General features: G+C 42.3%; 2 protein-coding genes across 3 annotated transcripts in view; both read right to left on the bottom strand.

The window, feature by feature from the left end:
• Positions 1-11,986, bottom strand: part of kif13a (kinesin family member 13A) — a 218,133-nt gene that overhangs the window by 84,834 nt on the left and 121,313 nt on the right. Inside the window, exons 7-10 of the mRNA XM_070551279.1 lie at positions 929-1,016; positions 409-543; positions 222-334; positions 23-134 (exon numbers count right to left, since the gene is read on the bottom strand). Of these exons, the coding sequence (XP_070407380.1) occupies positions 23-134; positions 222-334; positions 409-543; positions 929-1,016 (448 nt within the window). The remainder of the gene's footprint in view (positions 1-22; positions 135-221; positions 335-408; positions 544-928; positions 1,017-11,986) is intronic.
• Positions 4,369-11,984, bottom strand: LOC139069907 (E3 SUMO-protein ligase ZBED1-like). 2 transcript variants are annotated; one of them, XM_070551292.1, is made up of 2 exons: positions 9,319-11,984; positions 4,369-9,201 (listed from the first exon to the last, which is right to left on the bottom strand). In XM_070551292.1, the coding sequence occupies exon 1, from the start codon at positions 10,940-10,942 to the stop codon at positions 10,271-10,273; it is 672 nt and encodes a 223-aa protein (XP_070407393.1). In that variant the 5' UTR covers positions 10,943-11,984; the 3' UTR covers positions 4,369-9,201; positions 9,319-10,270. The 2 variants fall into 2 exon arrangements, with proteins under 2 accessions (XP_070407393.1, XP_070407394.1); XM_070551293.1 differs by having other exon boundaries at positions 4,369-9,197.

Here is an 11,986-nt window from a genome sequence, read left to right as displayed (position 1 = left end):
AATAGTAAATGTAAGATCAAACCTTCAGCAGCCAGGTGAGGACCGAGTCTCTGTAAGGCACAAACTTAGGCTTCCCCTTTCCTGCAGACTGCTCAGCCAGAGCAGAAATCACACATCCTAATGTGGTGAGAGACCTAAAAAACACAAAAACACATATAAAGATTTTCAAAGCCAATTTGCTGTTATATCAAATGTTATTAAATAAAATAAAAGACTCCTACTTGTTTATGCTGCTGCCTTCCTTGAGTCGCTCCCCAGCAGCGCCGGTTTTGGACGCACGCTCACTTCCTGCCAAGTCAACTAGACTCATCTTGCTCACCTTTTCCCCTGAATTCTAATAAAATAATAAAATTCAACTCAAGAGAAGAAACGTGTGTTTTTGAACATAAAAGTCAAAAGGAGACTAACTCCAGATTGTAGATCATATAGTGTTTGCGTGACAATGATACTGAAGACAGCATGTGATCGGCTGCTCTCCTCGTTCATGTTGGTGGCTGCAACTGTCCTGGATTTGTTTCCCTCTGACATTAACACCTCGATGTCCTTAAAAAGAGCCGAGAATAAAGAAAGAAGCATCATTAGTTGCTGTCGTTTGTCATTTCAGTGGGAAATCCACCAGACTAAAACTAGGTAGCGGCAAGCCCCAAAGAACAGGGTGAAGATGTTTTAACGTTTTGAAGGAAAGGAGCTGCCAGGGCTTGGCATTCAAACTAAACACACACACACACACACACACACACACACACACACAGCCTTGTTACTGTAGCTTCAGCTGGAATGCGTCTCATTACAGCTTCTGAACATGGGGGGATTCAAAGCTCATTCTATTGTAAATCAACAGCTTGAGAAACGGAGATGTTATATAACAGAAAAATCACATCTATGTGTGTGTGTGAAGCATGATGACTCAGAAAGGTAATGGACAAACCTCAAAGCTTGTAACAGCAAGCTGAGAGAGGCCGTCCACATAGGGACCCAGAACTTTGTGCTCTCGAACTTTCAAGGACTGACGGCTCCTTAAAAATAAAAGAACAATTAAGGGACATTTCTGGACCTTAGAACAAGAAACGCAAAAAATGGTGATTTTTCTGTCTATTTTAACTCATTCACTGCATTTTTTACTGTGTGGGTGACGGAACGAGCCCCCGCACCCTGTGAACAAACATTGCAGCTCTAAAGCCGATCTTCATCCGCGTACGTCACACATCACGTGATCAGGAAGCAGAAAAAAAACATATTATATTTATAAACCTTTATACATAATGTAGGAAATTAAATCAGCCAAACAGCAGAGTGTGTGCGTGTGTGTGTGTCTTGAAACATTTGAAGAGTCCTGATTTTGCAGGGCCTTGCAGTCATGCAGGCATGTGTTGCACAAAAAACGTTTGCTCAGATAAGTCACAAAATTTGGAAGCCTTCTCATTTGATACTTTCTGTGAGTCAATTTGAGACGGCTGTAGGAGTGAGACTGGTGACAAAATTGGGAGGTGACGCTGCAAACAAATTGAGACGTAATTAAGAATGTTGAAATTTTGGCAAGACAATTTGCGTGGTCGTTGTTTACAGTGATGTCAGGACCTCCATGGGAACTGGACATGTATAAAACCCTGTTTATGTCACTGATTTGTAGATCAGGTCAAATGATTACATTGTAAGTTTTAGTAAAATATATCATTAGGTTCCTGAGATATTTTCCTAACCACACACACACGCGCGCACGCGCACACACACACACACACACACACACACACACACACACACACACACAAAAGGAGAACAATAAAAACTAAAAAAAATTTCATTTCTTGCAGAAATGCTGTTTGAATGCTGAACAGCTGAACTGAAGCTGAAATTAAGCAAAACTGTCAAAATGAGCTGAATGAATTGAAAGATGTAGAAGCAAAAAGCACCAACAACCAAGTAAAGCACAAAAAGTAAGTGTATAATAGAGAAAAATAATGCTAAACAGCAGAAAACTGAAATCTGTGAACACTGTATAAAAACTGGACAGCTAAAATGTCCAAACACCTGTTATTTCAGTAGGACTAGTTTAACTGTTTAATATTTACATTTAGCTGAACTGTGAAAATAGCAGCATATGCTAAATTTGGAAACTGATTGCTGAAGCTGCTGAATAGCTGAAGTGAAGCTGAAACTAAGCTAAACTGTCAAAATGAGCTGAATGTATTTACAGGTTTAGAAGAAAAAATCACCAACAAGTGTAATAAAGCTCAGAATAAAGGTGAAGAATGGACAAAAAATGCTAAACAGCAGAAAACTTAAATCTTTGAACATTTATTAAAAACTCGAAATTTGAATGTTAAACAGCTGGCATTTGAATGAGAATAGTTTAACGGGTACATTTTGACAGTTGGCTGAACGGTGAACTTAGAAACATTTACTGATATCTGAAACTGATAGATTAACATATGTTCAGACTTGATATGGGATGGATTAATGTTTGGCTGAATGAAATGATGGATGGATCGTTGGATGGATGTTAGATGGTTTATTGGATGGATGGATGGATGGATGGATAGAAGCATGTATGGATTTATATGTAGATGGATGGATTCCTTAGGCCTAGCCGAACGATTTGATGTCTCACATGCGTGGGTGTGTAATTCCATTAAGCCAGAAGATGATTGACCTCTCTCAACCAATCAGGGAGCTGGGAGGGAGCGGGGTACTTTCCCACCTTCTGACGGTCAATCAAATTTAATTTGTTTCTAGGTTTAAGTACAGGTAGTTCAAAAGACCTGATCCGCAACGCCAGTTCACCCTCGAGGTGGACGCTTCCGACACCGGCGTGGGCGCCGGTATCTCCCACGGATAATAAACTTGATTCCTGTGCTTTTTTTCTAGCCGTTTAACTCCCGCAGAGAGCAGATATGACATGGGTGACTGAGAGCTGCTGGCTGTAAAGCTCGCTATTGAGGAGTGGAGACACTGGCTGGAGGGGGCTGAAACACCTTTTGTCATCTGGACTGACCACAAGAGTCTGGTTTACCTGAGAGAAGCTAAGACGCTTAATCCACGACAGTACAGGTGGTCTCTTTTCTTCTCACGTTTCAATTTCCAGATTTCTTACCACCCTGGGTCTAAAAACACAAAACCAGACGCCCTCTCCAGGTTGTACGCTCCAGATCAGGAGGTTGAGTCCTCCACCATTCTCCCCCCAGCATGTGTGGTGGGAGGAGTCACGTGGGAGATCCGGGATCAGGTGCTGGAGGCTCTTAAGATTGACCCAGGTCCAGGTAAGGGTCCGCCTGGCCGGCTTTATGTGCAAAGTCATCCATTGGGCACACACCGGCAGGTTTTCCCTGCACCCAGGTGCAGGTCGCACTTTTGCCCTATTGAAACGGACTTTCTGGTGGCCTGCTATGTACAGGGACATGAAGGACTACATCACAGCGTGCCACGTGTGTGCCCAACAGAAGGGGGACCACCGGTCTCCCGCAGGTTTATTAAACCCCCTTCTGAATCCCTCACGCCCCTGGTCACACATAGCCCTGGATTTCGTCTGCAGATTATATGATTCCCATGGTTTTTCCAGCATCCTCACGATAGTGGACAGGTTTTCAAAGGCTTGCCACCTCATACCCCTAAAAGCTCTCCCTTCTTCCCCTGTTACCGCTAAGCTCCCCGTTAAGCATGTGTTCAGATTACATGGGATTCCAGAGGAGATTCTTTCGGACCGGGACCCCAACTCATCTCCAGAGTGTGGAAGGAATTCGCAGAGGCTCTGGGAGCTAAGGTCTCCCTCACTTCTAGATATCACCCGCAGACGAATGGACAATGCGAACACATGAACCAGGAGCTCGGGGCCATGCTGCGCTGCGTCTGCTCCTCACACCCATCCTCCTGGAGCTCCCACCTCGCCTGGGTGGAGTACGCCCACAACTGCCATGTTTCAACTGCTACAGGTCAGTCCCCGTTTGAAGCCTCTCTTGGTTACCAGCCATCCGTTTCGCCAGCAGTCCTCGGCCCCATCGTCGATGCCTCAGTTTCTCCGGGGGGGCAGACGGGCGTGGGCATCCACCCGAGCTGCGCTGGACAGAACGGCTGACAGGAACAAGCAGCTGGTGGACCGCAGGCGACGTCCGGCCCCGGATTACGCCCCTGGTCAGGAAGTATGGCTAAAACTTGATAGTTCCTGCCCTTTGTGACTCCTGGTTAAACTCTAGTGATTTTGGGAATTTTTTTAGCCTCTGTGGATTTACCCTGCTTACCTGTCTTTAGGTTTTTTTCGATCATGGTGGACCTTACCTTGACTCCTCAGGATACTCCTTGGACTTCTGAAGCTCCTCTGGTTCTCCTGTGGCTCCCCTGTTACCTTTCCACAGTCCCGCTGGATTACTCACCTCCGCTGGATTACTGACCTGTGCTTCATAAATCTTCTGGACGCAGAACTCACCGATCTCCTCTCCTCCCTGCCGGTCCGCTCTCCTGCTCTCCTCGCGCTCCCTCTCCTGGACACCCCCCTTCCTGGATTCACCCTGGCATTCCACCTACCTTCCCTACTCCTTAGCTCCCAGTAGGGCTGGGCGATATGGCAAAAATAGAATATCACGATTTTTCCAATATTTTATCACGATTTCGATTTTATCACGATTTTTTATCCATGAATAGCATAACTTCAATTGCGTATTAAAGAAGAGAAACATTGAATAAACAAAAATTTATTCATATTAGGGATAATCAACACAGTGCTAACACACTTATATTTTAAACTCACACCAGAGATGATAAAAGCTCTGAGAGAAACAATTACAAAAATCAGTTTTTCTCGTTTTTCAAATAAATTAAAATCGGAGCATGGGGCAGAATTGTCCAAAAACAAAAAGTAAATGTTCATTCTTGTGAAGCTTATGGGTGATGAAGCATTTTAAACTAAAAAGAATGATGAAACCAGTTTATCATTCCATTTTGTTAAACAGGCTGTGTGCTTCAAAATGCAAAACATGTCGCATCCGAATTTCCCGCGCTGTTTTACGGATGTGACGTTAATTGACGCTTCAAGCGCGTTCTCGACAAGATTCAAACCCGGAAAAACATTTGGAAGCTTGCTAGGTGGCGGTAATGCGTCTTTCACTACTAGCCACGTTAAAACCCCAAACAGAAGAGGAAGAACCCTGGAAATGGATTCTACAACTAGCAAACGACCAAGCGCAACGCAAAGCCTACTAAAGTGGCACAAAGAAAAAGGTTTTATCAGCGGCATCTCGAGAGTCAAAAAGAAAATATGATAAAAGTCGGTCAGGGACCCGAATATCTATTGGTTACGCTCTGGAAGAATGGAGGCTGCTTCAACTGGATTTGGTGCTTGAAAAAGGATGCGGACATGGCGCATTTTCTAGTGACCAGGTAAGTGTTGGTCTCCTTATTTCTGCTGTAGGTTTCAGTAACGAGTAGGTAAACATATCAGAGCTGTATCTGCACAATTTGAGAAAATAAAATTAAACTTATGGATTTAGATAATGCTGATTTAGGTAATCTAACAAATCTTTGTGCAGATGAACAAGAAACTTATCTAAGCTAACGGTGTTTAGCATATGGCTTCCTGATCAGTTTAAAAAAGCTAAAAGCAACTAAGGTGTAATCAGATCACTTCTACGTTTTGTGGACGACACGCCGCATGTGTTTGGAGACAAATGGATGCTCCGTTTATTCTGACGAGAAAAGTAAACAGAGCTTGATTTGATTATATGACGTCACCGATCAGCCGGAGAGAGCTAGCGTGCGTTAGCATGTTAGCTGCGATCACGTTTCAGTTTGTATGTACCACAGAAGAGAACGGACATTTTCCAAACCAAAGATGAGTCTTTAGAATTATGTCATATTTGATCTACAGTCCAACCTCTAAGCAGGACTGTTACTTCAGTAGATAATGTTATTCGTGGGGTTTGTGTAACAGAACCCCATCAGAATATATTTTCCTAGCGCTATTGCTGTGCTACATAAGAATAAATAATAAGTCAGCCATAACAACACGTTTGACTAAAAGTAAAGTTGTGCAGAAGTTTGTATTTATTTTTCTAAATTTGTCCAGTTGAATGTAGGTCAGAATAAAATATGTTTGTGAAAATGATAAATTTTTTTTTATGACTGACATGCATTTTCATATTACTAGTTGTGCCACAGGTAAAGAAGCTTAGCCATTATTGATCTATGTAAACAGAAGGTGTAGAGTCTCAACCAACTTGTTGACATTTTTGCTTAAAAATGTGTTTTCCAGCTACCCGGAGAAGCAGGCTCCTGAAACTGCAATTCAGGGAGGTAATGTGCAGTCAACCTCAACACCCAGTAAGAGAACAGCAGCTAAAATGTCACATCGATTATCTCCAACTGAACCTGTGTCTGAGGGGTTAGTATCTTTTCTGTAAAACAAATATTCACGTTTTTGTGCTATGATATTTCATACATTAAATTACACCTTGGATATCCACACTTGGTTCAGAACTAACATCACACCACCAAACACTTCTGACATTATCTTTACAGGGAAGATTTTCTAATGGCTGGTGTTGAGGCCTTAGCTGATGACCTAGATTTGGATCCTTTTGAAGAAAGGTAAATATGTTCATGAGACGTCTTGCCATATACGCAGGAAATTACTGCTGTAATGTGTGTAAAAAAGATAAAAACACAATAGTTCAGCAAATATAGGTCATTATATATATTTATGTTGTGAAGTGTCAATTCACAGCAGATTGTTGTTATTTGCAGAAAGAATTAATGACAGATGTATTAGGCTCCACATTTATCTCTTTAGAATCAGTACCATTTCAGGTAAGTTCCAGTATTTATCTTTACGTACAACAAATATTATTGTGTTGTCTGTAGTTTCAAATCCATGGATCTAGCTACGGATGCAGTCCAAATTGATGAGGACCAAGCAAACAACTTACTCAACAGTGTGTGAGTTGCAATGTCTTAACTATGGGTGGGCAATATAAACGATATAAGGTAGAAATGATATAAAATTGGGTAATTTTACGGCCCCCAGCTCGTCTAGGAGATGATGTTAAAGGGGGCGTAAAGATAGATATGTGAATTACCGGACAAAACCAAGATTTACTCTCTTAGAGGAGTTTATTAACTAAAAAACACTGCTTTATGCAGGCTAAGACAAAATGAATATAAAACCAAAAGGACGTCCCACTGGGGAATTAACAATACTAAACAGAAGGATCATCCAATACAGGGTAAATAACAATACTATTAATAAACACAAAACGCCGGTACTAATCCGGGAAAGTAAAGGAATGAGACAAACACAAAAGGCTACACCAAAAGGGTGAGCTGAACTCTTTAACGAGTATTCTAATGGAGACAAAAACGAGCTCTGGCTACTAGGAAGTGTACCACACAGGTAATCAAAACGAAGACTTTAACGTCTGGTTTGCTAGGAGGGAAAAAGAGGAACACTCGCTTTAACACCAGGCCTCTGCTAAGCTTCCCTCCTCGAATGACAGAGGGAGCTGCCTTTTATAGGAAGCTCCCTGACTGAGAAGATTAGCGACACCTGGCTCAGCTAGAGCCAGGTGAACAGGTAGGAGCTCTGAGGCCACCTTGTGGCCACAAAACAGACAACGTCTGTAACAGGTAATGATAGTTTGTGGCTATATCGCAATACGGCGATATTGTGATAACACATGACGTCACTAAGATGTGCACCCTGCTGACAATGGGACAACAGAATGGCGGTGACTGCAAGCATGGAGTGGGCGGAGGAGGAGGCCTTTATGCCTCAAGTGGCATATATTTGCCACATGAGGATATCTAAAAGCATGTCAATTTGACATCTATAAACAGATGAAAAAATATATCGCAATATATATCGTTACTGCACATGCTTCAGATTATATCGCAATATAGATTTGAGGCCATATTACCCAGCCCTATTCTTATCTACACTCTTTTTTGAAACTCCAAATCTTATAACAATATATTAATTCTACTTTTATTTATTGTTTTCATAACAGAATAGAACTATTATGAAAACTTTGTCAGGCTGACGAAGTTTGCAGCCGCAAACAAAACGTTGCAGGTAAATAAAACCCTTCTATGTTTTAAAAAGAACTAAAAGATGGAATTGTTGTTTTATCCTTGTTCACAGGCTGGGATCCTAAAGGGAATTTCCATCCTACTTGTGTGGCTGAAGGACATCTTCAACCAATTTTGGTACATTTGCCAGAAAGCACAACATCGTGATATGTTTAATGTAAGTATTGTGACATCTTTTGGACAACAAGACAACAATGCACATTGACATAATTACCTTTCTTTTCATAATAGTGCCAGCTCTCGTGTTTCTGTTGGTGAGCGCTTCTGTCACATGTAAAGTTTTCAAATAAAACTTATTTTTTCTGTTAGGACATGTGGGTGGGTGTGCTTCACCATGTCACAGGGAAGCATGAATGGACCCGTGGCAAATGTGACCATGGACCACTTGATGCAACGACCAGTGATAAAGAGCTCATGGTGCCATGATCTCCACCACACGAGGCTCTTCAACGAATCATGTTCAACAGACGCTGGTTGAAGGATGTCACCAATCTGACCTTTAGGTATATTAATAACATTTTCATAAGCAAAAAAGCTAAAGTGTCAATATCAAAGCTGAAAATTTACATATAGAAATGACAATTGTGGGTGAAAAGGCAATCAAAAGTGTGATTCCTAATAATCTATAGTTGTAGCTTTTGTTTTTTTTACAGGTCAACTTCAGAACTGGTTTCCAGAATTGCATTCTCATGTAATCTATGTATGATCTAATGCTGCTGTTCTCCTCTCTCCATAAAGGCCCCAGCTACGTGAAGCATCAAAAGACAGGAATGACTTCTTTCATGCACACAGATTTATTAGAAATTAAGAAAAAATACTATCTACAAATGCAAATAACAGAACTTTTTTGTACATAAATAAAAATAAATATATTGCACAAACGGTTTGTTTATTTTTGGGTGAAAATGCTGTCTTCAGCTAAAGTTATTTTGAGGTATTGTGCTGTTTTGGAACTACTGTAGTTGTAGATAAACGGTTTGGATTTTTGGGTTAGGGTGCCCTCAGTCAGGAAGACGGTGTCCTGGCGTCTCTTGCCGAAACTCCAGGATATCCAGCATCACCCCCGGAAGACGGGTCACCACTCTCGAGAATATAATCTCTCTCCTCCTGGCTCAGGTGTTGTAAAGCTGTCTAGAAATTAAAGAGCATATGTTTACATGACTAGATTCATATCTCCAGTGAGTGATGTTTTCGTTTTTGGCATCTATTATTTTATTTTATTTTTTTACACAAATGGCTACAACCAACCTGCATCTCAGCTATACTGGCAGCTCTCAGCTGTGCAAGCCGGTCTCGGTCCTCTTCTCTGAAAGCTGTTCGCTGCCTACCCCGGCGCCCTGGTCCTCTTGAAGGAGCTCTGGACCTCAACCTGCTGCCCTCACCCCTTGAGTGTGTCCTTCCCCGACCCTCGGAGCGACCTTTTCCTCTCCCCTTTCCTTTAGCCCCTGGTCTCAGACTTTCCCACGACACATCAAAGTCTGTGGCAGGCTCGGGCACACTCCATCTGAACTGTCTTCCATCACTGCTTCCAATATGAATTCCTGAAAATCAATGACAGTAATGATAAAAATGACTGTATTACACTGTAGGTCTTGTTGATATTATGATTTTATTTTGATGCATTTATTGAACTAAACATTGATATTTATGTTCTTATTTACATTGTTGTGATGCCTGTCCTGTAATGAAATTGGTTTCACATATGATGTCAGTGACTTGAAATTGGATGTTCTTACATGATGTATAAACAATAGCATTAGCTTGTTAGTAAGCTTAGTGCAAAATAATAACTGTAATTGGTTTAAAAACATCAGAAATCACCTGCAGTCACAAAGCCTTATGCTGATAAAGTAGCATCATGTTACTGTCTTGCTAACCAGTCACAAAACTGGCATATGAATATTTCATAGGAAGGAGCACTTGCTTTACATCACGAGTGTCATGGCTAAATTAAAATGCTAACGTTGTCATGGAACTTTACAAATATTAGACTAAAGTAACAATGTTACTTACTTCATCGCTCGACACGGTGTCTTGTTCGAGCCGCGCTCTGGCCGTATATCACTGTAACTTTTTTTTTTTCTCGTGAAGAGTTTGTGCGCGCTCTCGTGCCGGGCTGCAGTTACTCACAGCGCCGAGTGCGTCGCTAATGAGTTTCGTTTCTTCATCCTGCCCCATGCTCCTTTTAAGTGCAAACATGTCAATTGCAAACATATTGTGCAAACATTAACTTGTTCAAAATACTATGTAGCTCCCAGTTGCTCATGTAGTGGATAGTTAAGCTCAAATACGGCTCTGATGTGCGGCTGGACCAGAGATCGCTTGTGGTAGCAAATAACTGCGCATTCTGAATATTTTCTGCAACTCTCACTTTGCATTCAGCGTACATGCGTGGAATGGCGGTGTTCGAAAAATACTTGCGGCTGGAAAACGCGTAGCGCGGATCCAATGTTTTTATGATTTTCTTAAATCCCACTCCTACTGTTCGCACGGGACACAAATCTTTAACCAAGTGGTACGTCACTGCATCTGTCACGCTGTTCCATCGTCTGCTGTCTCTGTCGTAGGGAGTGAGTTTTGTGAGGGCTTCTGTTAGCGTTTGCTGCCTGGAAGAAGCACTAGCCGCTGTAGCCGCAGGCTTTGTAGCTTTAGCTGCCAGCTGGCTCTCATTGTATTGTTTGGGATGCCTTCTTTTCAAGTGATTAAACAAGTTTGTGGTGTTGCCATCACTTGCCTTGACGCTCTCCTTGTAAATGACGTTTCGCTGCTCTTTGTCATCTGGTGAAAAACCAAACCAGTTCCATATAATGCACGAGGCGTTCCTCTTCGGAACGAAAACCTCGTTGTCGCTCTCAGCCGCGGCCGAAGCCATGTTTGTTCACACACAGGTGAAAACAAGCGGGGCACTAATATATTACTATGACTCACTCTGATTGGTTAAGGGTCAAACAAATGCGTGTCATTCGCCTGGGGTAAGTTCCATTTTCATTCAGAGGCAGAAATCCAACAGCAGAGATGTGAATCGTGATAAAAAGGTCTCAAAAATGACCGACCGTCAGATGTGTAGATCGTAAAACGGTCTAAAATCGTCACATCGCCCAGCCCTAGCTCCCAGCTCCCCGTAAGTCTTAACTCTGCACCTAACTAGTTTTGACTTCCCTCCCTGTACTCACCTGCTCCTCTGCTCTCCCCTCCTCAGACACTGCGGTTCCGTTACAATCCACTGGGCCTTATCCAGTGCGTCCTCAGTTTTCAATTATTTTAATAAAGAAACTTTATTTTTACCTGTTTGGTGCGCGAGTGGTGATTCTGCATGTCTTGGGTTAAACTCGTCCCCAAAACCAAGTGAGCTACCTTGCAAAGCAGTAACACAAGGAACATGTTCTGTGGGAGAGCCTTGATCAGATACCAACAAATCCTTAAGTATTTAACTGTTATCTTGTGCCTGCAGCACAGCTAATTACTCATCCAGACGGGACAGACAGTGAGGGTTACTGTGAATGCAAAAATGGGCACTTCCTTTAAAACGAGTCTGGCTGCATCCTTGAACATCTGCAGGGTCCCAGGGTCTCTGACAGCTCACCTGATTCGTGCCTCAGTAACAGATGTCCCTCAAACCCATTCACAGCTCACTGTCTGTAAAACTACACTACACCAGAATGCAGCAGTGTCAGAGTTGCTAGTTGCTGTTCAGTAGGAAAGGACAAGGTCGGCTTCCTATTCACATTACTCTGTCATCATCTCACCGCCAGATACAACAGAGTGGGACACCAGCTCAGAGCTGTATTGTTCACTGGAGGAAATCATGAGTGAGAGACTTGCTTCAGAGTTCTTTTAATCAGCTGCAACAGTCACCCTGAATCCAAAGCTTTAGCTCAATAAACTCATAGAGCTGAGTCAGAACCACACACCAGAC

This window comes from Nothobranchius furzeri, chromosome 5 (genome assembly GCF_043380555.1).
Source record: "Nothobranchius furzeri strain GRZ-AD chromosome 5, NfurGRZ-RIMD1, whole genome shotgun sequence".
Lineage (NCBI taxonomy): Eukaryota > Metazoa > Chordata > Actinopteri > Cyprinodontiformes > Nothobranchiidae > Nothobranchius > Nothobranchius furzeri.
This window is presented reverse-complemented; position numbering and strand designations above follow the sequence as displayed.